The sequence below is a fragment of the Neofelis nebulosa genome, chromosome 5 (assembly GCF_028018385.1).
Source record: "Neofelis nebulosa isolate mNeoNeb1 chromosome 5, mNeoNeb1.pri, whole genome shotgun sequence".
NCBI lineage: Eukaryota > Metazoa > Chordata > Mammalia > Carnivora > Felidae > Neofelis > Neofelis nebulosa.
Window position 1 is genome coordinate 49872348 of NC_080786.1, and position 25442 is coordinate 49897789.

Consider the following 25442-nt stretch of genomic DNA (forward strand, 5'->3'; position numbering starts at 1 on the left):
GAGACATTTACAGCTATAAATGCTTACATTCAAAAATAAGAAATACACTTGAAGCTACTGTAACGGCATGTCAACTATACTTCAATTAAAAATAAATGTTTTTAAAGATGAAAAATAAAATTTAAGAAAGATCTCAAATTAACATTTAACTTTACCACTTAAGGAACTAGAAAAAAAAAAAGACAAACTAAATCCAAAACTAGCAATAAATAAGTAAATAAAATTTAAAAATCCAAAGCTGGCAGAAAATAAGAAAGATTGGAAGAAAGAGCAATGAAATGGAGAAAGAAAACAACAGAGAAAAAAAATCATTGAAATAAAATGTAGGTTTCTTTGGAAAAAAAAGAGAAAGAATTCAAATTAATACTAAAATCAGAAACAAAAGTGAGAACATTATTACCAATTCTACAGAAATAAAAGGATTTAAAGAGAGTACTATGGTATCTTTCTCTGTATGACTTATTTCACTTAGCGTAACACTCTCCAGTTCCATCCACGTTGCTACAAAAGGCCATATTTCATTCTTTCTCATTGCCAAGTAGTATTGCATTGTGTATATAAACCACAATTTCTTTATCCGTTCTTATGTGGATCCTGAGAAACTTAACAGAAGACCATGGGGTAGGAGAAAGAAAAAAAAAAAAGTTGGAGAGGGAGGGAGCCAAATCATAAGAGACTCTTAAAAACTGAGAATAAACTGAGGGTTGATGGGGGGTGGGAAGGAGGTAAGAGGGGGTGATGGGCATTGAGGAGGGCACCTGTTGGGATGAGCACTGGGTGTTGTATGGTAACCAACTTGACAATAAATTTCATATTAAAAAATAAACAAACAAACATTTAAAAAGAGAGAGAGTACTATGAACAATTGCATGCTTACAAAGTGGATAACCTAAATGAAATGGACAAATCCTAGAAACACAAAACCTACAAAGACTAAACCACAAAGAAAACAAAACATGAACAGATCTATCACTAGTAAGGAGCTTGAATCAGTAACCAAAAATTTTTCAACAAAGAAAACTTGATACTTGACCTTGATAGCTTCACTGGTAAATTCTACCAAACTTTAAAAGAACTAACACCAATCCTCAAATTTTCCCAAAAAATTAAAGAGGAGGGAACATTTCCTAACTCATTCTATGAGGCCAGCATTATCCTCATAAACCCAGGCAAAGATACTACCAGAAAAACAAAAATACAGACCAATAAACAATCATGCAAAAATCCTCAACAAGATACTAGCAAATAAAATTCAGCAGTATACTAAAAGAATTATACACAATGACCAAGATGGATTTATTCCTGCAATATAAGGATGGTTCAACATATGAGAATGGATTAATGTAATATACCATATCAACATACTGAAGGAAAAACCACATGATCATCTCAATCAATGCAGAAAAAAGATTTGACAAAACTCAATACCCTTTAATGATAAAAACATTCAACACAATAGGAACAAAAGAAAACTACCTCAACATATTAAAAGCCACATATGAAAAAAAACACAGTAAATATCATATTCAATAAGGAAAGACTGAAAGCTCTTGCTCTAAAATCAGGAACAAGGCAAGGGTGCCAGCTTTCACCATTTTTATTCAACACAGTACTAAGTTTTAGCCAGAGCAATTAGGCAATGGGAAGGAGGGAGGGAGGGAGGGAGAGAAGAAGGAAGGGCATCCAAATTAGAAAGAAGTAGAATTATGTTTGTAGATGATATGATCTTATACATAGAAAACTTTATAGACTCCACAACAAAAGCTGTTAGGATAAATGAATTCAGCAAAATAGCAGGATACAAAGTCAACACACAAAAAATGGTTGCATTTCTATATATGAACAATAACAATCTGAGAAGGAACTACAAAAACAATTCCATTTATAATCACATCAAAATAATAAAATAGGAATAAAGGAGGTAAAAAAGGTGCACAATGAAATCTACAAAACATTGCTGAAAAATTTTAAGAAGACATAACTAAATGAAAACACATCCGATGTTCATGGATTGGAAGATAATTTAGTTAAAATGTCAATACTACTAAAGGAATCTACAGATTCAATGAAATTTCTATCCAAATCCCAATGACATTTTTCTGCCGAAATAGAAAAACCAATCCTAAAATTCATATGGAATACCAAGGGACCCTGAGAAGCCAAACCATCATGAAGAACAAACTTGAAAGACTCACACTTCCTGATTTCAAAACTTATCTCAAAGTTACAACAATCAAAACAGTGTTGTATTAGTATGAAGACAAACACATAAACCAATAGAATAAAACAGCTCAGAAATAAACCCTCACATCTATGGTCAAATGATTTCTGACAAGGTTGCCAAGACCACTTTATAGAAAAAGGACAGTCTTTTCAACAAATGGGCCTGGAAAACTTGGATATCAACATGCAAAAGAATGAAGTTGGACCACTGCCTAACACTATCCACAAAAATTAACTCAAAATGGATTAAGGACACAAATGCAAGACCTAAAACACTAAAACTCTTAACAGAAAAGAGAACAAAATCGTCATAGCATGGGATTTGACAATCATTTCTTGAGTATGACACCAAAGCACAGGTGACAAAAGAAAAAACAGACAGGGGCACCTGGGGTGGCACAGTCGGTTAAGTGTCTGACTTCAGCTCAGGTCATGATCTTATGGCGTGGGTTCAAGCCCCTCTTTGGACTCTGAGCTGACAGCTCAGAGCCTGGAGCCTGCTTCAGATTCTGTGTCTCCCTCTCTCTCTTCCCCTCCCCCACTCGTGCTCTGTCTTTCTCTCCCAAAAATAAACATCAGAAAAAACAAATTGGACTTCATGAAAAATTTAAAAATTCTGTGCACCAAGGACATTATCAATAAAGTAAAAACACCAACAGAATCGAAGAAAATATTTTCAAATCATGTAACTGATAAGTGATTAATATCCAGAACATACAGAACTCTTAAAACTCAACAACAGAAAAACAAACAACCTGATCCAAAAATGGAGTGGGGGAGATAAGAGTGCGCATCAAATTGTTAACATCAGTAACCTTGGAGAAGAAGGTGCAAAACTGATAGGGGTGAAGATTACTGACATTTTCTTTATGCAACTCTGTATTCTCTGGCTTACCTCAATGAGCATGCATTTCTAAGGTAACTAGAAAGATCTAACAAAGGGGGAAATTTTGCTACCACTTAAAAAGAAACAATATGCCCATTTCTCCTACTGTTCTACTTCAAGGCTTATGAAAGTCATTTATATAAGTGGCTAAAAGCTCTGGAATATCGTGAACTTGTTCTAGTTGACTGGGTGAGAATAATAACTTCTAGAATTGATTGTCCTCCCCTAAGGCAATTTTCCTTCTTTCTTCCTTGTTGAAGAACCTCTATTTTGTTCAGGTATGCAAGAACCATGAGCTTTAATGAAGGCAGAAGGGGTATTTTGATGGATGTTAGTACAGCTGTCTCCAAAGTACAATTCAAAGGGTCCTCATAACCCAGAGGAGCCCCCTTTTCCCACTATTTATGTATGTGAGGCTAAATTTTCTTCATGCATTTCCACCAAAACAATACAACATGCAGATTGAAGGCAGAAACAGGAGAATGCATGTGTTCTATCCAGATACACATTAAAGAGACTTGCAAAGTGAAAAGCAACACTACTGTTTCTCACAAATTTGTTTTGCTTTGAAAAATGGTTTTCGGCGGCACTTGGGTGGCTCAGTGGATTAAGCATCCAACTTCGGCTCAGGTCATGTTCTCACTGTTCGTGAGTTCCAGCCCTGCGTTGGGCTCTGTGCTGACAGCTTAGGGCCTGGAGCCCGCTTTGGATTCTGTGTCTTCCTCTCTTTCAAAAATAAACATTAAGATGAAACCCACATAAACAAAAACTCTATATAGAGTCTTTAGCTTTTAAGCATGCAAAAGAGTCTTGAGCTCAAAGCCCAATTACGCTAATTGATTTATTTTATCGAAGACTGGTTCAGGAATGGACCTGCAGTAACAATTCTGGCCAATGATGATATTTAGTCTTGGGCTGGGGTGGGCATCCTGGAAAGATTTACATTGCTCTTAAAAAGAAGCTTTGTGAGAAGAAACTATGCTTCCTCTGGGCAGGGCTGTGTTTGGAGCTGCTGCCCAAAGCTGCTGTACCTCTGTCTGACCAAGGGGCAACCCGCCCAAGGACCACGCCAACATGCTGAGAACGGCAGAACCCAGGTCTTGGGTGACATCACTGAGCCACTGATTAACCAGTTCTTGAACTGCCCTATCTCACATCTCTTGTTCATGAGAAATGAATATTGTTTTAGTTCGAGGCACTGTTAATATGATTCTGTGGTTTAGACCAGAAAGCAATTTTATTCATCATTCTGTTTGTTTTTTACCAAATGTTAAGGAGTTAAGAACCAAATGAATAGAATAAATAGCACAGAAAGTTCCTTTCTATGTTTGCATTTTGTTCATTTATGAATCCCAGGTGCCTTTATCTGCATGTTGTGAATATTGATGAAAATATCATGGCTCATCAGCTCAGACCTTCCCACTGTCAAAAATCCTTTCATGGGCTGAATATTTCCACTCTGCTCAAACAATACCCTGGGTGTGGAATTATAACTAGAGCAGCACAAATTTATCACTACTCTGGGGGACAAATTTAGGACACACATTCCAATAACAGCAAGGAAGAAGGACTACTCCCTTCATAGATGGGGGCACACGTGTTTTAAGACCCTTCAAAATGTGCAGAAGGAAACCAAAACAGTCAACAACTCTATCGCCCTCACTTTACACATAAGGAAATTGAGGCCAAAAAGGCCATGTCACATGACCAGCTCCATAGCAGCAGAAGAGGTGCCTTCAGACCAAGCATGTTAACTATTTATCTTGTCAGCACTACAGGACCTCAAGAAATGAGTTTAATTAAGGCGACTCAGATGAGTCTCCCAGTTTCTTGAAGAATTTAGAGAAGGTAAATGGTATTGTGTAAAAAATGACTTCCCCTTCAGTATCAATCAGTTTCCACACTGTAAATTAAAGAGAGAGAGAGAAAGCAGGAAGGAGCTTAATACCGTGTGTGTAATTGGAACTCAAAAGTACTTGTTCAACTAAACTGACTTGATTACAAAGCAGGATTTGTAATCAAATAAACACTTTCCCAGCTATCTAATCTCTCTTAGGAAACATTAGGCTGCAGTTGGAGACCTCTCAGATTGTGGAGCTAAATTCAATCTCCTCAGAAGAAGCCTGCTCCTGAGTTCATGCAAGCTTAAGTTTCTGTATGTTCTACGCATTCATTTACTTGGGATGAGAGTGAGGAGAGAGCAGAAGGGTGCTAGGGGTAAAGAAAGAGAAAGAAAGAAAAGTAGCTTTAAGCCCCAGAATTATAGGAAAAAATAAAATAAAGTCTAATACACACACACACACACACACACACACACACACACAGCTCAAAATTAACATTCTAGGGAGGATATTGGTCATGGGTCCTCTGCCGCTTGGCAAGTGAATCTTCATCACTGATGCCGGCCATCAGGTACTTGAGGCCTGTGATCCAGGTGCGGGCCTCCTCAGGGTTGGAGGTGATGAGATCCAGAGACTCCATGTGGTTGCCATGGTAGATGGTAAAGCAGCAGCTGGGATCGAAGTGCCCCTCAGCTTGTCTGTGGAATATTTCAGACTGCCGACCTTCGGTGACTTTGTAAATGGAGTCAATAAGTACTGTGAGGAAAGTGAAATGCAGTTATGTGGCACGTGGAGATATGTACATGTATTAAGAAAAAAATAGCAAAAAAAAAATAGCAAAATCATCTTAAATTTTAAAAATAAGCATGAACATGGAGCGCCTGGGTGGCTCAGTCGGTTGAGCGTCCAACTTCAGCTCAGGTCATGATCTCACGATTTGTGAGTTTGAGCCCCACATCGGGCTTTGTGCTGACAGCTCAGAGCCTGGAGCCTGCTTCGGATTCTGTGCCTCCCCCTCTCTCTGCCCCTCCCCCGCTTGTGCTCTGTCCCTCTCTCCCTCTCAAAAATAAATAAGCGTTAAAAAAAATAAGCATGAACAAACTCACTGTCTGTGAATCATGGTATTAAGTTCAAAAGTGAACTACAAGCCCTGTCATTTCCTGCCATTAGCCCTCTCCACATACCACTCTACCTTCCTGCGCAGCCTGGATAATGCCCTCTCAAGCTTTTAGTCAGGATATGTTGAAATTTATGATAGGAAGACTGATGTATGCATCAGGGCAAAAAGACTGGTAGAAAAAGGAGATTATGGATACATCAAATTTATAGTTTACATATTTGCACAGGGAAAACATATGAAGACCTCGAACCAACCTTGGAGTTTTACAACACATATAAGATGACAGTTAAAAACTGGAAGGGAAAAAACCGAATAGCAGAGCTAAATGCGATGAGCATTTATAGAAAGAATGCTAGGATGATGAAGGTAGAGCAGGGCTTGGAGAGGTAGAGAGAAACAAGGTGGCATCCCAGGAGAAAAAGCGTAAGATACAGAAACATGACATCCATTCCAGGAATGTTAAATAGGCCATTTACACCAGACTATAAAGCTCAAGAGAGAAAGGAAGGGGGGGATAAAGCTAGAAAGGCTAGATCAGAGAGAGCCTGATATACAAGAAACCAGAGATTGGCATCATACAGGTAAGAGAGCAACCCTGCAGGTTTGGATCAGAGAAGCACTAGCAGGGACAATTACTTTAGACTAAAACAGTACTTTCTTAGTTTGCTTGTTTTTAAGCATGAATCAGAAGTGTTGTAATCTTATTGATTTGCCCCTATGCCCCATCTTCCCTTCCATTGTGCCTTAATGGCAGGGTCACAATTTTCTTCTGGTATCAACTCATTCCCCAAATGATTCACAGGGAAATGAGCCCACACCCACTCCAGGGCAAGTTCTGGTGAGTCTAAGCCATTGAGGTGGCCCCATTCCTATTTCTTATGATTACTTTAGGCGTAGGAATGTAATTCAGTTCTAACCAAGGAGACATGGGGTAGTCTGCTTTGAGGCAAAATTCTGGAATGAAATCCTCTCTCCTGAAAAGGAAGCACCATGTTGCTGCTGCCTTGACTACAGGGCCAACACACTAGGAACAGAGCCAAGAGCACTTGGGAAAACAGAGCTAGAGACTCATGTCCCACGCCTGGGCCTGCTGATCTCTAAAGTTCTTGTTATGTGAGACGATATATTTATCACGTAAGTCTAATTTAGTCAAAGTCTTGTGCTACTTGAAGATGAAAGTATCTTAACAGACAAAAGCAGAAACTAGCAAAATGGAGATTCGTTAGGAAGTTTCTCAAGAGGCCCAAAAGGTAAAGAGACCACAGACCAAAGAGATTCCTATGAAAACAGGAAGGAATGAGATGAGACAGCCATTACACAGGACCCAACAAGGACTTGGTGCTGAATGTACAAGGTGTGGGAGAGAGAGTTTAAGTAGGAGTCAGACCAAAGCTCTTTTGCTTAAAATCATTAAAACAATTTTGTTAATTCACTAATCAGTTACTGTGCTCAGAATAATGCAATATACTTTAAAGCCCACTGGATTTATGATATCCTTCACCTTTTCTAAAAAATAAATAAATAAATAAATAAATAAATAAATAAATAAATAAATAAAAGGCCTCGGGCTATGAAACATCACTAAAAAATATATCATGTCTCCAACACAGGGGAAATATTAACATTTACAGCATTCATGGGCAAGAAAACTTTTATGGAGTGAAACTTCCAAAGAAATAAAAAGGCAAAAATGGTCACTACTTATTCAGTTTCTCTGTATCCTTTAGCAACTGACCCCAAATCTTGTAAAAATATCAAAGTTTCACAGATCTGAGGCTGCCAAAGAGCCCAGCCAATATAACCCATGTATTACTATTTCAAGCCATGAAAAGAATTCAAAGGTTGGTCTTACTTTTTGCCTTCTCACTCTTCCTTGAGGGTCTCCATCGGAGGCGGGTCCGATGTTCATCCAGGTAAAAGAGCCGGACGAGCCCTTTGGTTCCACGTTTCAGTTTGATCATCTGTGTCCCGGACTGCATCACACTCATGCATCTTTCAACTACAAAAGAGATTACAGCACTTTCAGCTCTTACACAATGCACATGCAGATGGGTGTTCAGAAACTTCACTGTCAAATAAAACCTCTGATTTACTCCTAAAGATTTCAAGGACCAAAAGACAAAGTTGGTAAAGGAAATCTAGAAAGAGCTATTGAGGAATTGATTCACCAGTCTTAAGCCAGTGAAAAGCCTTCCTGGTTGAAATAAAATTCTACTTCCAGATAAACAACGCATTAATGCTGCACAGAGCCATCTTTTGTTCTAACCAGCAACATTTTTTTTGCTATGAGACTGATCATTTGATACCTGGATTTAAGTTCATAAAGCAATTCTCGGACTTCATAGTAAGTCTTGTGAGTTTTTATATAGCCAGTTGTAAAAACATCTTGTAATAATGCTTTCACATACAATCAACAGAAACAAGATCAACAAAATGTTAACAATTTTTGAAGTTGGATAATGGTTACTTATGGGTTCATATTATTAGATTTTTGTGTATATTTGAAAATAGATACATATCATTTTTTAAATGTGATTAGAAAACAAATCATGTTTTCACAAATGAACATAAAACAACTGTTGATTAATGAAATAAACCGCTAAGATTTTCCACCTAGAAGAACAGCTTAGTGATTGAATTCAGGTAATATCTAAATCACTCATTGTCCAAGTTAAAACTATCATTTAGGGGCACCAGGGTGATTAAGTCGGTTAAGCGTCCAACTCATGATGTCACGGTTTGTGAATTCATGTCTGTACTCACAGTGCAGAGCCTGCTTGGGATTCTCTCCTTCCCCATCCTACTGTCCCTCCTGCCCATGAAAATAAATAAATAAACTTTAAAAAATAAATAAAATAAAATCTTTTTAAAAAAACTATCATTTAAATTGTCTCTGCTTTGAGATGAACCTTGTTAGAAGTGGGCATCTGTTGGTGTTGCCCGTTTCCCCTTCTTTGGTAACTGGAAATACTCCTTTCCCATTTCATGTGCTTTTGGTGACCCCCAACTAAGAAATGGGCACCTAACTTAAGCTAAGAACAAATTTGACTCCCTTCCAAAGAACACAAATCCTGATCTGACCATTGAAAGAAAACAGAATGGAGCCATTTCAATGGCCAAGACTTAAGAGATGCTCTTGCTTGGCCATCCTAAGATGCCATAGTTGTTACAGGTATCCTTGAGGCTGACATTTTCCCTTTGATTCTGTAAGTTATCCAATACTCTTCCAAATACTTTCTCATTATATTAGCCAGAGATAGCTTTTATTTCACCTGCTAATACACAGGCACATATATAACCACTAGAGCACTAGAAACATCTAGTTCTGAGTACCTATCTTATCAAGCAGTATGCTGTTAGAAACAGATAAATCAAACACAGAAAACAGATTCCAGCAACATCAGACTTCTGCTTTTTTGACTAAGTATCTTGCCTTTACCAAGAAAGATAATGTGATCTTAAAGCTTAACACTGTACGTGCAGGGTACTCGCTAAAAGTAGCTTCAACGTAACCAACTTCCACTCTTCTTCACATGAAGAGCCTTTTCTTTTCCAAAGAAATTAAGGAGGAAATGCATAGTATCAAGCATCACTTTAAGATTTGATATTGCAGGGAAAGTGAAGTATAGGTTGCTCTTTCTCATTTTACTTGACATCAAATAATAAAAATACAGCTTCAGAAAACAAACACAAACTTAAAGTGTTTAACTTGAAGCACAGAACAAAATTTGAGATTTGGTTTTGCATGCATTAGAAAAGTCACCCACAAAGAAAGAAAGAAAGAAAGAAAGAAAGAAAGAAAGAAAAGTCACCCACTACTGAGCACCATTCATTTAGGTAACAAAAGCCCAGATTTGAATTCTTGGCAGCCACACTGACCATCTCACACCAGTAATAAGAGGAAGAATAGAGAGTATCAGTGTATCAAGATAATATCATCAAGTCAAACCAACAAAGCCAAAACTCCTAGAAAAACCCAAGTACTTGACTGACCACTGATTATAATAGGTCACATCAGGGTGCCTGGCTGTCAGTAGCACATGTGAGTCTTCATCTTGGGGATGTTAAATTCGAGCCCCATGTTGGGTATAGAGATTACTTTAAAATATTTTTTTAAAGGAATAATTTTGATTCCAAAACCAAAGACCCCACTAAAAAGGAGAATTACAGACCAATTTCCCTGAAGAACATGGATACAAAAACTCAACAAGATACTAGCCAACCAGATCCAACAATACATTAAGAGAATTATTCACCATGACCAAGAGAGATTTATACCTGGGCTGCAGGGCTGGTTCAATATCTGCAAATCAATCAATGAGATACATCACATTAATAAAATAAAGGACAAGAACCGAATGATCCTCTCAATAAATGCAGAGAAAGCATTTGACAAAATACAGCATCCTTTCTTGATAAAAACCCTCAAGAAAATAGGAATAGCAGGATCATACCTCAGGGTGTCTGGGTGGCTCAGTCAGTTAGATGACCAACTTCGGCTCAGGTCACGATCTCACAGTTTGTGAGTTTGAGTCGCGCGTCCGGCTCTGTACTGACAGCTCAGAGCCTGGAGACTGCTTCAGACTATGTGTCTCCCCCTCTCTCTGCCCCTCACCTGCTTGCTCGCTCACTCTTTCTCTCTCTCTCTCTCTCTCTCTCTCTCTCTCTCTCTCAAAAATAAATAAAACATTACAAAAAAATTTTAAAAAAGAAGGATCATACCTCAGGACCATAAAAGCCATATAAGAAAAACCCACCACTAATATCCTCAATGGGGAAAAACTGAGAGCTTTCCCCCGCTAAAGTCAGGAACACGACAGGAATGTCCACTCTTAACATAGTATTGTAAGTCCTAGTCTCAGCAATCAGACAACACAAAGAAATAAAAGGCATCCAAATCAGCAAGAAGGAAGTCAAACTTTCACTCTTCACAGATGACATGATACTCTATATGGAAAACCCAAAAGATTCCACCAAAAAACTGCTTGAACTGATTCATGAATTCAGGAAAGTCACAGAATATAAAATCAATGCACAGAAATCGGTTGCATTTCTATACACTAATAATGAAGCGGCAGAAAGAGAAATCAATGAATCAATCCTGTTTACAATTGCACCAAAAACCGCAAAATACCTAGGAATAAACGTAACCAAAAAGGTGAAAAATCTATACACTGAAAACTATAGAAAGCTTATGAAAGAAATTGAAGAAAACACACACACACAAAAAGGAAAAACATTCCATGTTCATGGATTGGAAGAACAAATATTGTTAAAATGTCAGTACTACACAAAGCAATCTACATATTCAATGCAATCCCCATCAAAATAATACCAGCATTTTTCAGAGCTAGAAAACAATCCTACCATTTGTATGGAACTAGAAAAGGCCCTGAATAGCACAAGCAATCCTGGAAAAGAAAACCAAAGGTGGAGGCATCACAATTCATGATTTCAGGATATATTACAAAGCTGTAATCACCAAGACAACATGGTACTGGGACAAAAACAGACACTCAGATCAATGGAACAGAATAGAGAACCCAGAAATGGACCCACAAATGTATGGCCAACTAATCTTTGACAAAGCAGGAAAGAATACCCAATGGAATAAAGACAGTCTCTTCAGCAAATGATGTTGGAAAAACTGGACAACAAGATGCAGAAGATTAAACCTGGACCACTTTCTTACACCATACACAAAAATAAACTCAAAATTGGGGCGCCTGGGTGGCTCAGTCGGTTAAGTGGCCAACTTCGGCTCAGGTCATGATCTCACGGTCCATGAGTTCAAGCCCCGCGTCGGGTTCCATGCTGACAGCTCAGAGCCTGGAGCTTGTTTCAGACGCTGTGTCTCCCTCTCTCTGACCCTCCCCCGTTCATGCTCTGTTTCTCTCTGTCTCAAAAATAAATAAACATTAAAAATAAATAAATAAATAAATAAATAAATAAACAAACAAACAAACAAACAAACTCAAAATGGATGAAAGATCCAAATGTAAGATGGGAAGCCATCAAAATCCTCGAGGAGAAAGCAAGCAAAAACCTTTTTGTCCTCAGCTGCAACAACTTCTTCAACATGTCTCCAGAGACAAGGGAAACAAAAGCAAAAATCAACTACTGGGACCTCATCAAAATAAAAAAGCTTCTACATGGTGAAGGAAACAATCAGCAAAACTAAAAGGTGACCAAAAGAATGGGAGAAGATATTTGCAAATGACATATCAGATAAACGGTTAGTATCCAAAATCTATAAAGAACTTATTAAACTCAAAACCCTAAAAGCAAATAATACAGTGAAGAAATGGGCAAAAGACATGAATAGGCACTTCTCCAAAGGAGACATCCAGATGGCCAACCGACACATGAAAAATGCTCCACATCACTCATCATCAGGGAAATACAAAATCAAAACCACAATGAGATACCACCTCACACCGGTCAGGATGGCTAACAACTCAGGCAACAACAGATGTTGGTGAGGATGTGGAGAAAGAGAAACCTTTTGCACTACTGGTGAGTATGCAAACTGGTGCAGCCACTCTGGAAAACAGTATGGAGGTTCCTCAAAAAATTAAAAATAGAACTACCCACAACCCAGCAATTGCACTACTAGGTATTTATCCAAGGGATACAGGTGTGCTGTTTCAAAGGGGCACATGCACCCCAATGTTTATAGCAGCACTATCGACAATAGCCAAAGTATAGAAAGAGCCCAAATGTCCATCAATGGATGAATGGATAAAGAAGATGTGTGTATGTATGTATACACACACACACACACAAACACACAATGGAGTATTACTCAGCAATCAAAAAGAATGAAATCTTGCCATTTGCAACTACGTGGATAGAACTGGAGGGTATTGTGTTAAGCTAAATTAGTCAGAGAAAGACAAATATCATATGACCTCACTCATGTGGAATTTAAGATACAAATCAGGTGAACATAAGGGAAGAAAAATAATATAAAAACAGGGAGGGGGACAAAACATAAGAGACTCTTAGATATAGAGAACAAATTGAGGGTTGCTGGAGGGGTTGGTGGTGGGGTGGATGGGCTAAATGGGCAAGGGTATTAAGGAAGACACTTGTTGGGATCAGCACTGGGTGTTATATGTAGGGGATGAATCACTGGATTCCACTCCTTAAATCATTATTGCACTATATGGTAACTAACTTGATGTAAATTAGAAAATAAAATAAAGAAATGCTCATCAATTAAAAATAAATAAATAATAATTTAAAATACATCATAATAATAGGTCACATCAATTTTGGAATGGCAATTCCAAACACAGGATTATGTAATGAAGTAAAGCAGAGAACAAGGAGACTTTGTCTTTGACCTAAATTGGTTAAACTTTAAGAAAATAAAACATCTAAAAGGAAAATTTATTAATGGTAGTTTAGAGCTATGGTCAAGAACACAGAGTCTGAATCTACACAACCTGGGATAAAATTCCAGATCTGCCACTTAACTAGCTTTTTGACCTTGGGCAAGTTACCTAATCCCTGTGCACTTCCATTTCCTTATCTATAAAATGAGGATAACAATCTTCAAACGTTGAGGACTGAATAAGCCAATTCATGTAAAGTACTAAAAACGATGCCTGGCATATCATAAACACTATAAATGGTAGTTACAATTATGGTTTTATTATTAACAGAAATACTATGGGAGTCCATAGAGAAAGGAGAACACAGTGGGCTGGAAAGGGGAAAAGTGTGGTAATAACACAGTATCAGTGAATGCCTGGGGACGGAAAGAGTAGAGGTATGCTCAGAGGGTAGGCAACGATGGGTCTCCAACTTTGGAAGAGTGACTCAAAAGGGAAATGACAAGACATATGATTATGGGCTGGATACAACTAGGCTGTAGGGGGTCAGGATGTTGGTAGAATAAGATCTTAATCTATTGGCAGTGAGAGATTCACTAGACATTTCTGAGCAAAAGATGGGTGGGATAGAAACATAATTCAGGAAGATGTCTCTTTGGGAAGAAAGAATAAAATAAATTGTTTAAACAATTTTGGAAATTATGGAAACTGAATTAACTGTACTGTCAAAGATCTAATAGCAAGTGCTACTTATACATCTGACACAGTGTCCTCTACTTTGTTCACACTGCCCCTTCTTTCTCTTTCCTTTTCACAGTATCCCCCCACATTTTTTTAACCTAGAATGGAACTCCTATGGCTATAAAATCTCAACACTTTAACAGGGAAAGCATAATGATATAGAAGTGTAATCAGTTATTTGAGCTAATAAATACCACTTACCATTCAGCAAGCATCATTCAGAGAAACCCAAATATTTTAGAAAGTAGTAACCAATCCTTCAATGTGGAAGTGCCTTTATATTATATATTAATATCCACTAGCTTCATATTTACCCCACCAATTCAGCCATGAGCTAAGACTTCAGCTTCATCCACTGCCGTAAACAAGCATATATGATAGAAATATATTTGGCAGAGCTAGGCTCTGAAACAATGTGCTGCTTAAATTGTTTACGTAGCTGCTTTTTGCTTCTTAGCACATAGAAAAGCCATTTAGAGTTAAATTGAAAACTCAAGTTCAGTGGAGTCTTGAGAGTCATCTAACATATCTCTCCCTTCCTCAAAACCTCATTGTAGACAATCCATTGAGTGGTAAAGCTAACCAAAAAAGGACCAACCTCAGTCATTCTTTGTAACTCATTCAATGTTGGAGATAAAATATTCTCCCAATGTCATCTAAATCACAAAGTGTCAGCTCAAGCCAACTTCTTTATGTTCTGCCTTCTGTAGCGACAGATAACAGTAGTTGCTACCCACATAGAAGTCATCCTCCAAACACGCCAGATGGGTAGATTCCATAAAATAGGACAAGAAACAAGGGAACAAAGGAAGACTTCCAGTGACAGGTAAACAGGGGAAGAGTTCCAGGGGCTTAGAATGATACAACCTTATCACACACATTCTCAGGGCTGGAAGGTGTCTAGGAAAATCTGTAAATGCAGGTCACAAATGCAGGCAACAACCAACATAAGCACAATCCCTTTGATTCCATATTTTGTCTATGATAGCCTTAATATTTTTAGAAAAGAAGTTTATTTTGATACAGCGCAGCGACATTCAGGAATATTAAAAGAGAAACACCCATAACACACATATTGTTTTTGTCTATTATGCTCCAGACTTCAATATGTACACAAATTTGACATACTGGTTGCAATCATGATATTTAGGTCATTTGGCATGCTGCTTTTTTTCATTTGGATAATAAACAGCTTTCCATGTTTCTACACAGTCTTAATAATTATCATTTTAATGGCTGCTAACAAAATAGCATAAATATTTAAAGAGCAAAACAGATGAGAAGACTATATTTCTAACTTTATTACATAATTAGAGTTTTAAAACTCTTAACAGAGTTTTATCTGTAAAACGAAAGGCGTAACAAAGTGATCTGCAAGGTCCTTTAGAATTCAGTTCTTTAAAAGAATTAAATCAATCATTTCTGCCCTTTAAAATAAGTAAATTTCCGTAGGGTTTATTGGCTCACTAAAACCCTCAAGCAGAAAATGCTATAAAAAATATACTTCTGATTTGAAGTATAATAGAGAGTATATATCATTGGAGGAGAGATTCCCAACATTTCCACTAAGTGCATATGACATCTAAGAGGGTTTAACTCTTTATGCCATTCTTGAATTAGAGGTCATCACATTCTGGTAGGAATGTCTAACATATCACCTGATGTGAATTTTTTAATAGCTTTATTGCAGTACAATTTATATACATTAAAATCCACCTGTTTTAAATGTACAATTTAATGCCTTTAGTACATCTACCAAGTTGCGATCTTTTTTTTTTTTTTTTTTTTTTTGAGAGAGAGAGCCTGTGCACGCACATGTGCACAAGCAGGGGAGGGCAAAAGGAGAGGGAGAGAATCTTAGCAGGCCCCTGCTCAGCACAGAGCCCTAAGTGGGGTTCAATCTCATGACCTGACCTGAAATCAATAGTTGGTCAATTGAGCCACCCAGGAGACCCACTGATCTTATTTTAGAACATGTCCATCACCCCAAGAAGAAACCTCATGTCTACTTGCCGTCATTCTCTGTTTCACCCACAGCCCTAGACAACCACTAACCAGTACTGTCTCTATAGATGAGTCTTCTCTGGATATTTCACATAAATGAAAATCTTACATTCTGCAGTCCTGTGTGTCTGGCTTCTTTCACTCAGCATATTTTTGCGATTTCTACAATGATTGTGTTCATTTGTTTTTTGTCTTCTCTTCCCCCCTCCTTCATATCACATTAAACTCTTCCTCAGCCATTCAGGGTAAAAATGATCCTAAACAGGAAACTGGTTGAATAAAATAATATATACATACATACAGTGGACTACTATATAACTGTAGAAGAGAATAAAAAAGATCTCCATAAACTGATATGAAATAATTTCTAGAAGGTATTAGTAAGTGAAAAAGGCAAAGTATAAATAAGCATATATATATATAGTATGCTACTTTTGTGTAAAAAAAAAAGCTTGGATTTTTTAAAAATATACAAATATTTATCTTTACAAAAAGAAACACAAGAAGGATAACCAGAAAACAATGAAGCTGGTTACCTGCAAGGATGGGAGAATATCAAGTGGAAGGGATATGGGAGTGACCTCTCTTGGTATCCTACATGTTCAAAATTAAAATTAACTCAATAAGAATGAGAAGGAGAGAAACAAACACAGAAAGTAAACAGGAACATAGACATATACATATTTGTGTATGTATATTTGTATGTTTGTATTTGTATGCATATATGTATACACACACACAGGGACCTGCATGTATTTCCTAGCGCTGCTCTTTAAAAGGCCAAGAAGAGGGGCGCCTGGGTGGCGCAGTCGGTTGAGCGTCCGACTTCAGCCAGGTCACGATCTCGCGGTCCGTGAGTTCGAGCCCTGCATCAGGCTCTGGCCTGATGGCTAGGAGCCTGGAGCCTGTTTCCGATTCTGTGTCTCCCTCTCTCTCTGCCCCTCCCCCGTTCATGCTCTGTCTCTCTGTCCCAAAAATAAATAAAAAACGTTGAAAAAAAAAATTTAAAAGGCCAAGAAGAATATAACCTCCCACACTAATAAGCAAAACCAGGACCCTGCTCATTCTCTGCTCTAAATGTCACCTTGAGACACTTTCTCACATACGGGGTCACAACCATGTCTGTGTTAAGGCCATATGAGAATATCACTTGCGCTCTTTTGTAAACACATTTATTCTGGGACAATGCTCATCAAACTGTGCATTAGCAGGTTTAAAAAAAGGTCCAGTTCCCCTGCAAGAGAATCTTTCAGCAAAAGGTACATGAAAAATGTGAATTGATTTCTTGCCAGCTTCTACCGATTAGAGTAAATCTGAGTGACTGAAAGGGATTAGCTTCTGGAAACAATTTCATTTCTATGTGGAAAGTGTCAAACAATGCAGATAATGTTTCTCTCAAAGGAAGGAAAGGGAGATTTCCTAAAATCATCAGAGCAGAAGAATAGGGTGTTTCATTCTCCACACAGACCAAAACATAATTTGGGACCCATTGCCCAGTAAGTACTGAGACAGCTTGTTGATGGGCCATGCAGCTGGGTCTCAGGGTCAGTCCACAGGTCGGGGGCAGAAGCAGAGGGGCAAGAAGAGTTCTACTTCTGGCTCTGTCACAAACTGGCTGTGTGCATTTCAGAAAGTCAAAGAATATCTCTGAATATCCCACTACCCTCAACCTAAAAATGCATTTTCCTCTAAGTTGTATGAGTCTGTAAAAAAGCTGATCTAGCTTTCACAAGTATTATCTTATCTTTCAAGAAGATAAAATTCTAGTTCATCCAAAAGCCTTTCAGAATAACTTTAAAGAAAAAAAAAACTGATTAACATCTGGGTAGCTTACCAGAGACATGAATTTTTAAAACGATCTTTATATAAAATATAACTGTTCTTCACAGGGAATGGCTTCACTTGAAAAGCTCCTGCTTGCCAGCAATGGAGGCTTAAAGTCAAATCATATCAGCTTATGAATAAATGTGCTTACAAACAACCATGGAGTGTGCTCCACTCTTAAGTCCTGATTCTTCCCAGTGAGGAGCAAACAATGTAGAGTTCATTGATTTTTCTTTCCAATACCTAAATCACTCCTGTGGAGAAGATTATTTGAAAGGTTTTTAGAAACTAATTGGTTGGCAGTAACATTTTGGAATTTGTTTGCAAACTTTATATGCACATAGTCAATATGTTTGCAAAGTTGATAAATACGTATGGGGGATTGAGGTCAAAAAGGGTGAAAGGAATTTATCAGTAGTTTTTATATGTCAGAATCTTTTCTTCTATTTTGTTAAAGCCTTCCAGATAACACTGTCTGTTTTAATGAGACCTATTTTGTATTCAACAATTATTTCTGCTCCATAACTGTTAACCCTGGGAAACAAATGAGATACAAGAGAGAACTCATAACAATATGATTTTGTTGGTTTTATTTAATGTCACCCTATGGAGGAGGGGGATATAAGTTAATTTCAAAAATTCTACATTTAGTTCTGTCTAATATGTAAAGAGTTTTCTGCTTCAATAGAAGAAATGTCAGTGTTGCCACCATTCCACAATATGGCTATAAAATACATACATACTAGATTGTTATTCCATCATTTATTAAGTAATATGACATTGTACTGGATATTTAGAAGAACTCCCAAGCCACAATAAATACTGGCCTTTACTTACAGAGAACATTGCCAACTAACAAGGCTCGCTCGTGGTTCTCCACCTTGGCTGTAAATCAAAATCACTGAGGGACCTCCTTAGAAGTGTTGAGCACAAAGCCCTACCACACACCAATTAAGTCACCATCTCTAAGAATTGGGCTGAGCAGGGATTTTCCTGGGAATCCAGAGTGAAGACTATTGACATATTATCTCAATTATTCCTCTAAATATCCCTGTGAAGTAAAGATGATTAAATGTCCCTCGCTGTAGAGTGAATCAAACAGACTCAGAGAAGTGAAGAACTTGTCTGAGATAATAAAGCTAGTAAATGGCAGACAAGTTCTGACACCAGGTACCTTGATTTCCCAGGGCAGTTCTCTCTCCATTTCAGTGCACAGAATGTCTGCCTTCACGTCCTGTCCAGGCCCCTAACTGGCTCATCACTGGTACGTTTTTTAAGCAGTCTTGATTCCAGTGATCTGATGTATAGAAATAAGGAATCAGATTTGCTGACTCCTAAGACCTCTTCTAGCAAATACTAGGAGTCTATAACATATGGTCTAGCTACTAGAAACTTCATGTATCGTGGTGATACTACTTCATGGTAATGATAAGACTGGCAAGTAATATGTAAAATTAACAATAAAATAGGGAGGGGGTATAAAAAAAATAAGGACGATAAGGACCAAGGAAGGCCGGGGTGGATCGAGGTGAATTCCAGAGGAGACAGAATTTTAAGCCTGGCCCCTGAAGATCATAATAAGAACACTTGGTGCATTTTTTTTTCCCAATTGTTCTTGTTCTGGGCCTGTGCACATTTTCCCTCCACACTTAGAATGTATAAATGGTAGTTGTAATTATTTTAAATGAATTATAAATACTCTGTTTGCCACATTAAAAAATTAGACTCTATGGGCACCTGGCTGGCTCAGTAGGTAGAGCATGTGACTCTTGATCTTGGGGTTATGAGTTCAAGCTCCACACTGGGTGTAGAGATTACTTTAAAAAACCTTTTATAAATAAATAAACTCTAATTCTGGTTTGTTGGTTTGTTTGTTTGTTTGTTTGTTGAGAGAGAGAGAGAGAAGCATGAACAGGGAAGGGGAGAAGGAGAGTTAGAATCTTAAGCAGGCTCCACGCCCAGCACTGAACCTGAGGCAGGGCTCGATATCACAACCATGAGATCATGAGCTAAACTGAAATCAAGAATCCGACACTTAACCAACTAAGCCACCTGGTGCCCCTAGACTCTAATTCTTGTTCTTAGTAACCAGAAAGCCAGTTTCACTAATTTCTCACACCTAATCTTCCTGGCTGGTTTCTTGGGTAACTGGGCAAGGGCAGTTTATTCAGCTATATGAGTAAGACTTAACCTTCCTGGAAGTCAGCAAGATATTGTCTCTCAGTTCTACAAGCGCTGTCATGGCAGAGCATAAAAGTATTTCTAATGGGTATGTTAAAAAGAACAAGCAGTTTACCATATCACACATTAATTTCAAAGTGCTAGCTTATTATTTGATTGGCAGTTAGGTCAAAACGGAGGCGTACATGGCTATTAGAAGACAGAAGTTGAATGTACTCTTTGGACAAATCCAACTTCTCCTAAGGTAGCAACTGGTCCCCAATCTTGGCTTTCTTTAAAATACAGACTCCCAGACTACATCTCCAGAAATTATTGTTTCTTAAGAATCTGCATTTTAAAAGCTCCTCTTCATAATGCTGAGACCCATTTTTGGAGACCACAGCTGGGCACCATCACTTAGCATGGTGGTCAATGGGACCCATTTTCCCAGGCACAGCCCTGGGCCTTAATTCAGTCACTTACGTGAAAGAAGCAAAGACTTACTCAGAAGCTCAGTTACCTATTAGGACATTAGCACAAGGTTTTGCCCCCCACTGATAAAATAGGAAACATCCCAACTTAAGCAAGGATTAGAAGATATGAAATTCTGATATTCAAATAGTCATTCACGATTGTTTCTCTATAAACTCTGTCTCCTTGACAGCTGCTCAATACTTCATAATTTCAGATCTGTTATAACTTGTAGGTAGCTGCTGAATAGGACAGAGTGTTAAGCCTTAAAGACCAATCAGCATTTTATCCAGAAGTTGAAAAAACGTCTCTACAGGGTACTGACACAGTGTGTTACACATAGCACATACACAGAGCAAGTATTTGTTCAGGTGGTTACCGTCTTACTCATTTCTTAAAGCTCACCTTCCACCTACCTCCTGCATTTACTTGAATTACATTTTAAAAGAGAATGCCTGTTCTGTATTCCAACAAATTCGCATACCCCCAGAATCCCCAATTCTTACACTTGAGCCCCTATTTCCTTCACTAACTATTGACTAATGGAGCTGATTCCTTTTTTTTGGTCAAAAACAACAGCAGCAACAAAAAAAAAAAAAAAAAAAAAAAAAAAAAAAAAAAAAAAAAAAAAAGCTTAACTGATTTCATGCAAACTGTCCTAATTTGGTCCATTGAGGTCCTATTTTAAGGCTCTCCATCAAACAGTGAAATAACAGAAAATGGAACAAGAGATCACATTTCTCTAGAAAACAAAGTATCCCTCCCTCCAAGCCTTTGTTGCTCTCAGGCCAATGGCTTCTCAGGAGGTTTCAGAGACCACCTTCTGAGCTAAAGCAGGCCTGGCACCTTCTGGCCACACAGCCTGTTGGAAATCAAGTCATATGGCATTTAAAACAGGCAACTTATTTCTGGGGCAGGTGTTTTTGTGGAGGAAAAAAAATCCATGCTAAAAAAACATAAAAATAGATATCTGTGTGGTAAGGAAAATGCCTAGGAAAATCCTCTCAGGTTTATGTTTCAAAAGTCATTTGTCCTCATCCAAACCCTGGTCCTAATATCATAAGCTTCCCATTTTTTTAAAAATATAATACCACATAAACCTCATTGAGTAACTGAGTATTCACACAGCCTATTAGCAGCAATTGTGATTGGAATTGCTATCCCTAATCACTGCACTGTAGATCTTAAATCACTTTTTTAAATAGAAAAATCTAAAAATGGGAGAAAATTTAAAAAAAAACCTGAGAGCTTCTTTCAAGCAAAGTTGGCATATATAATCAGAGCAGATGTGCTATAAAGTTTTCTAAATAGTCAATCCCAGAAAAAAAGGACAGCGTTAAAACCATAACTATCTGGATACAAGTATTCTTGAGTCTCTCCATTCAGAAATAATTGCACACACTAACACATGCACATGTATGTGAACATGAGCATTCATGTACTTCTTTAGCAGTGCAAGGGTGACTACCAAGCGAGAATACAGAGTTGAGAAGTGACACAATTACCCTATGTTTGGTGGAATGATTCAAGTAAATCTTGGGAAGCATCCAAGATTTGACCATGAAAAAATGTCACAGAGGGCAGAGGTAATGTTAGGGATGGGTCACACAGCACAACAGTGGCATTGACAAGAAGAAGAAACTGGAAGCAAAAGTTTTGATGGTGAAAAAGAGTAACATCAAGAAAGAAAAAAGATAAGAAAGAGCTGTAGCCCAGGAAAAAAAAGTAAGAGGTGGGTAGGAAAAATGATGACCCCCTGATAGCCATCTTAATGTCAGAAGCATAGGTTGTTGGGAGAATCATATCTGACATGGTAGGTCAGTGAAATATAGAATATATATTTCATCCACTACAGGACATACAGTTTTTAACAGCTAGGCAATGCTGTATAACAAAGTCTGTCCTCCTAGAAGCTTTTTCAGAGTATAGATTCCACACACTCTATAATGTAAACAAAAGATAGAAGTCCTAATGGAAAGGATGATAAATTTAACACTGTGTAAATCATAAACAAAATTCAAAATAAACAACAGACTAGAAGAAAATATTTGCAAACATACATAATAAATGAAGGACTAATATCTATGATAGAAAGGGTTCCTGCCAGTCAGTAAGAAAAAGACAACAAGCCAATTAAAAATAGGCAAAAAATATATATTTATAAACACAATTCACAGAAGAAATGACCAATAAAAATACAGAAGAAAATGCTTAACCTTATTCATGGTTAAAAGTTTAAAGTCAAGGCAAAACAATATTTTACCTAATGAGCACCAATTATAATGTTATTAAAAGCTATTGTGGATGAAGTTGTGGGGCAGATAATAAGATCATAAGTTGAGTAACATTATTTGAATCAATTTAGCAATATTTATCTAAATTTACAAGAAAGATGCATTTTGACCTTGCAATCGTAAGACCAGGGATTTATCCTGTATAGAAACTGGCATAACAAGGGGCGCCTGGGTGGCTCAGTCGGTTAAGCATCCGACTTCAGCTCAGCTCATGATCTCGCGGTCCATGAGTTCGAGCCCCGCGTCAGGCTCTGTGCTGACAGCTCAGAGCCTGGAGCCTGTTTCAGATTCTGTGTCTCCCTCTCTCTCTGACCCTCCCCCGTTCATGCTGTCTCTCCCTGTCTCAAAAATAAACATTAAAAAAATTTAAAAAAAAACTGGCATAACGAAGCATAGAGATAGAGATAAAGATAAATGGCTGATCACTGCCACCTTCTTAGTAATTGTTTAAAAACAAACTAGAAATAATCTAAATGTCCATGAGGTTAACCATAAAATGTAATATTAAAGAAATTATGGGTGTCATTAAAAAGAATCTCATAGATCTTAATTTGCCAAAATGGAAAGCTGTCCAAGATACATTGTTAAGTGGGGGGAAAAAAAAAGTTAACGGGGCACCTGGGTGGCTCAGTTGGTGAAGCGTCCAACTTCAGCTTGGGTCATGATCTCATGGTCTGTAAGTTCGAGCCCCATGTCAGACTCTGTGCTGACAGCTCAGAGCCTGGAGCGTGCTTCAGACTCTGTGTCTCCCTCTCTCTCTGCCCCTGTCCCACTCACACTCTGTCTCTGTCTTTCAAAAATGAATAAACATTAAAAAAAATTTTTTTAAGTTACAACCATTATGGCATAATGATGCTACTTGAAGGTATTATAGTCTCAAAAATCTATGAAATTTGTAGAATGGGCATAGTACTTGAAGAAACAAAGATACTTAATTCTCACCTTAAAGTCTTTTGTATTATTGAGGATTTTTTTTTCTCTTTGCCATGAGCAAGTACTGCTTTGAAACATCTTTTTAGTAAACATATGGGCAATGTTATATTTACCTTAAAATTGCACATAATTTGCAAGAAAAATCAACGGAAAATACTGCCACTCCTTTATAACTGCCTATTGCAAACATGATGAAGCAAAACGCAAGGCAAAAGCCCTGCATGTGAATTCTGGCTTCACTGCTCAGTCACACTGTCACCTGGCCTACTCTGTTGACTCTGAGCCAGTCTCCTCACGTTAGACACAAAAACAAAGTACAAAGAATGTCTTGCTCAATTCTCAGCACACATTTAGACTCTCAACAAATACCAGTTTTTTCCTTCTTCCTATATGATATCAGAGCTCAGAAAAAGCAGTGACTCAAGGTATTGTCAGCAGATTCTGAATCACTGAAAATTCTGTGGCAGGACAATAAAACTGCTCCCAAATTTTGAAGGAACTTAAGTTTCTATGCTACTCCAAGCAATGTGGCCTATCCCGGAGCATTAATTCTGTTCTCACACAAATGACTTCAAACGTAACTCTCCAATACCATCCTCTACCTTCAGTTTTATAAAGGCTGGTATGTTAGGCTGCCAGATGACAGAGCTGGGATGTCTAATAAGAATCTTAAACATTAAGTCTAAAACCTATTTCTCTCCAGCCTCTCCATCTCAGCAAATGGCTCCACTACCCCCCCAACTGTTTGACCCCCAAATCAGGAAGTCATTGTTTCCTTTCTCCATTCCTTCACAAAGCCTTGATTCTTCATCTAGGCATAACCCAACTTCACCATGTCTATCAGGATGGAAACCCCATGATCCAAACCCCACATCATCTCTCTCCTGGATGTCTGAGCATTCCAGATGGCCTCCCTGTTTTTCCCGCATAAGCAATTCTCCATCTCATAGCTAATGTGGTACTTTTTTATTTTATTTTATTTTTTAAAATTTACATCCAAATTAGTTAGCATGTAGTGCAACAATGATTTCAGGAGTAGATTCCTTGATGCTCCTTACCCATTTAGCCCATCCCCCCTCCCACAACCCCTCCAGTAACCTTCAGTTTGTTCTCCATATTTATGAGTCTCTTCTGTTTTGTCCCCCTCCCTGTTTTTATATTATTTTTGTTTCCCTTCCCTTATGTTCATCTGTTTTGTCTCTTCAAGTCCTCATATGAGTGAAGTCATATGATTTTTGTCTTTCTCTAATTTCACTTAGCATAATACCCTCCAGTTCCATCCACATAGTTGCAAATGGCAAGATTTCATTCTTTTTCATTGCCGAGTAATACTCCATTATACGTATATACCACATCTTCTTTATCCATTCATCCATCGGTGGACATGTCATAGCTAATGTGGTAATTTTTAAAGATCAATTAGACTTTTTGAAACAATCCAACAGCCTCCCCCAGGAAGCATAATTACCCCAGTAAAGTGATGATACTATCACTCTAGCCAGTCTCTCCTTTTCCTGTTCTTTATTGATCACTGGGATCCATACAGTTCCCCAGTACACTTTGCACTCACTGCTCCTTCTCTCTGGAATGCGTCCCCCCAGACTT

General features: G+C 37.9%; 1 protein-coding gene across 1 annotated transcript in view; it reads right to left on the reverse strand.

Annotated features, from left to right (window-relative positions):
- The window catches only part of PLCH1 (phospholipase C eta 1), a 219298-nt gene that overhangs the window by 84060 nt on the left and 109796 nt on the right, over positions 1-25442 (reverse strand). Inside the window, exons 3-4 of the mRNA XM_058730291.1 lie at positions 7923-8069; positions 5463-5706 (exon numbers count right to left, since the gene is read on the reverse strand). Of these exons, the coding sequence (XP_058586274.1) occupies positions 5463-5706; positions 7923-8069 (391 nt within the window). The remainder of the gene's footprint in view (positions 1-5462; positions 5707-7922; positions 8070-25442) is intronic.